The following is a 3,662-nucleotide window of genomic DNA, read 5'->3' as shown; positions in this document are numbered from 1 at the left end:
TAGAAGATGGGCACAGATGTTAGCTCAGGGCCAGTCTTCCTCAGCAAAAAGAGGAGGACTGGCAGTAGTTAGCTCAGGGCTAGTCTTCCTCAAAAAAAAAGAAAAAAAATGAATCTTAAATTCAAAAAGCTTTTACACTTGCTTTATGCAAGCTCCTAATCCATAAACCGTGATGGATTTCCCAACACACAGTTTGAGGAGGTTTATGAAAGATTGGATTTGGTCACTGCGACTCATTCACATTTCCTTCAAATGTCTTCTAGGAAAAAATGGTACATTGAGTAGGGTGGAAAGCGTAGGGATTTGGTAAGAGCTAAGGTGCTTCCAGAGATTTCCAAAACACAGAAACAGGCAGCTAAAGGCATCATATTTAACAGAATCCCATTCTTTTGAAGGAGTGGGGGAGGGGAAAGGAGAGGTGTGAGATTAGAATCCCATCATTTTAATTCAACTGTTCAATTTCATCAAGAAACTGCTGTTAATAACCAAAAACGAAATATTTATTGACTGTTTATTCTGTCTAAACCTCTGTAGTAAAAGCCATAGAGGTAAAATGAAAACTACAGTTCTCTTTTACAAGGTATCTACCGTCCAGAGAGGAGGATGTGAGCCCTGCTTGAAAAAGGACTAATAATCAACACATCTTTGAGACCTTCTCTGATTAACACAAGACTTTTTTTTAGCATTAATTTTATTCACTCTCAAACTCTAAAAGCTTACTGGGATTATTAATGAGCATTTTAATTCTAGATCAGGAGACTATTGTGCCCAAAGAGTGAGGAAGGCAGATGCCCTGAGCCTTGCCATCAGCCCAAGTGGACACCGCAAAGTGGAGTATGGCCAGAAAGGGGTCCAAGCATGGTCACTCTAGAGCTGTGCTGTCTGCTGGACTACAGCACCTTCTCAGAGCTGTTGAAGTCAAGAGGTTAAACACTTTACTCTAATGTGCAGTGAAGAAACAAAGTCCTGAGCCCACCTCTGTTTCTCATTAACAGATATCAAAAGGAAAGGGAAACTCAATGTTAGTTCCTGAATGGATTTCTAGAGATACACTTGTGACTCTGTAAGTTTTAATTTATGGGCTTGGGAAGATACTTCACTCATTACAAACCAAATGGATTTTGATAATTAGGGATAATAAAAAAGGAAAATTTTTAATGGAGACTTTGTAGACAAATTGCAAGTAGATGCCTGTGTCTGATGTTAGGTGTTGGAATTCATAAAAAAAAGGGGTTGGGGGATGTTGCTGTTTTTGTTGACCTGTGACAAGTTCCAAATGCACAGATAATTAGAGTCCTGCTTTTTCTAATTATTAGCAAGGCATTCTCCCACATGCATGCAGGGCTGTTGAGTACCAAGTCACTCTTTACATAAAAGCTCTGGATTATCCATCCAATGGTTAAGCAAATTTATAAAAGTAATTCAAACCAATACCATGTGTATTATTTTGCTCCCATCTTGATTGGCCTTGATGGTAGTGAACCTCTCATTGTTCAACTTGTACCGATTAAAAGGAAATCACTTCCAAAAGCAACATTTATTATTTCTCTCAATGTCTGTTTCCTACAGAGGAACAAATATATATATTTGTAAGGAATCAGTAGTTACTAATTGGCTTAATAAGGAAAATAAAATATTGAGGAACTGTATATCTAGTTATTTAAAAACTAAATATTTCAATTAATTAATCTTTTTTAAAAAACATGAAAAATATATTTATATTTCCAAATTGTTAGAGAAAACTTTCAAATTAATTACTCGGACTTTCATCAGCTTGTCTTTTTGGACCAAGTATTACAAACCAGCACATTTGCCAACCAGTGGGATTAGACAGAAACACTCCACATCTTTCCTCAGGTGGGCACTCAGTGTCCCCACCGCAAAGAGACCTTTAGTGCCATCAGGAAACTAGCAGGGCACTTGCCACGGAAAACAAACCGACCTTTTTATTTATATTTTACAAAATCTATTTTTTAATAACGTATACACAGTTTTTAAAAACACAGAGCACTCATGCCCACGTACTCTACCAAAAAAAAAGTTTCACTACCTCATGCATACACAAACAATGCACTAAGCATAAATGCAATTACACGACAGGAAGATAGCTCTGTTTTAAGTAAACACAAGTAATGGATACTGTAACTTCACCCGAACAGGACAAACTTACAAAGTTTAAGAAAGTCATTATTTCTTTGAGGACTAAAACAGCAGTATAGCCTAATCCTATTTTTTCTTAAGATTGTTTTCCCTCAAAGTAGTCCAGAAAGGGGAGAGGGGGCATTATTTGCACAGCAACCAAAACCATCACAATATCCATTCATGAAATCTACAACACACTGATAAGGAGGAAAAAAGAAAGGCAATAAAATCGTTCGTCCGTAGGACCTGGTGCTGCGAGTAAAAGTAACCTGAAAGTTCGCTAATTTTACTCTAAGAATGCATCCTAGGCCACCACACGCCCCTGTTGTAACTTGGAGGAGGGCTGCGGCTCGGGAGCGCGACCGCTGGGCCTCTCACCGCGGCGGGGTCGCGCGCCCTAACTGGCCATCTGGAAGGGCTCGGGCTGGAAGCCGAAGAGCCTCTGGCCGTAGGGCTCGCTCTCTGCCGGCAGCTTCGCGCCCGCGAATGGAAGATAGTGGTCTCGGCCGAAGTGCTCACAGTGGAGACTGACCCAGTCCCGCTCCGAGCCGAATCGCTCGGCCTCGGCCAGGATGCGAGTCAGAGCCATGATGTAGCTCAGCGCCATCTGCAGAGTCTCGTACTTGGACAGCTTTTTATCCTGGCCCCACTGGGGGACCACCCTGCGCAGGCGGTCGAAGGCCGTGTTGAGCCCCTGCATGCGGCGGCGCTCGCGCGCGTTGGCCGCTAGACGCCTGCGCGCCGCGCTCTCCAGCCGTCCGGCCCCGGAGCACGTGCCCGCGCATTCGGCGCCGCCAGCGCACGGGGCCGCGGCGCGCGCTGCCGCCGCCGGGTTGCTGGGCTTGCAGGACTTCATCCCCGGCGTTGAAGGTGGGAGGCGCGGAGCTCGCTCGCCGGCTAGGACCTGCGCGTGGGCTGGTCTGTGGAGCGGCTCCCCAACGTGCCTCTTCTTAGCAAATAAGTCATGCACAAAGCAACCCGCGTGGAATCAAAGTGTACAGTGGACAGTGCGGGACTCCGCCTTCTGTCCTACTGGATAACCAGAATGATGTCTCTTCACTTGCCAAAATTTAGGGGAAATTGAGATGCTGAAGAGAAAGTCATTTTCCCAACGTGAAGTTGAAAAAGAGAAGGGAAGCTTCTCGTAGCAGAATTTGGTGTGGCTGGTTACGGGAAGGCCTTTCAAGTCCTCTGGGGAAGCCTGAGACTTCTTTTCAGGAAGATGAAATCTTTCCCGAAGCTCAGATAGGGAAGGAGCGCTTTTTCCGCAGTAGCTGTCGGAGAGTGCTGGATGAATCTTTGAAGGAGGAGAATTTATAGCAGAGGGCTGAAGGAAGGAACAGGTGGTGGCAGGTGGGCGGGCGTCCCTCGGCTTCCATCTCAGCACCTTCCTACCCTGGGAACTGCAGGGGGGGAAGGGGGACGACGCACAGCAAAATCCTGACATTACAGCCTTCGTCTGTTGAAGTTTCTCCAAAGCTATGTCCAACACTAACACACCATCTGGAGTGGCCTGGCTG

General features: G+C 45.1%; 1 protein-coding gene across 1 annotated transcript; it reads right to left on the bottom strand.

Moving 5' to 3' along the window:
* Window positions 1–2,539: 2,539 nt before the first annotated feature.
* On the bottom strand, window positions 2,540–2,998 carry ATOH7 (atonal bHLH transcription factor 7). The gene has a single exon (XM_046652893.1). It carries the CDS (start codon window positions 2,996–2,998, stop codon window positions 2,540–2,542), a length of 459 nt encoding a protein of 152 aa, XP_046508849.1.
* Window positions 2,999–3,662: the final 664 nt, after the last annotated feature.

Source organism: Equus quagga, chromosome 2, assembly GCF_021613505.1.
Source record: "Equus quagga isolate Etosha38 chromosome 2, UCLA_HA_Equagga_1.0, whole genome shotgun sequence".
Classification (NCBI taxonomy): Eukaryota; Metazoa; Chordata; class Mammalia; order Perissodactyla; family Equidae; genus Equus; species Equus quagga.
This window is presented reverse-complemented; position numbering and strand designations above follow the sequence as displayed.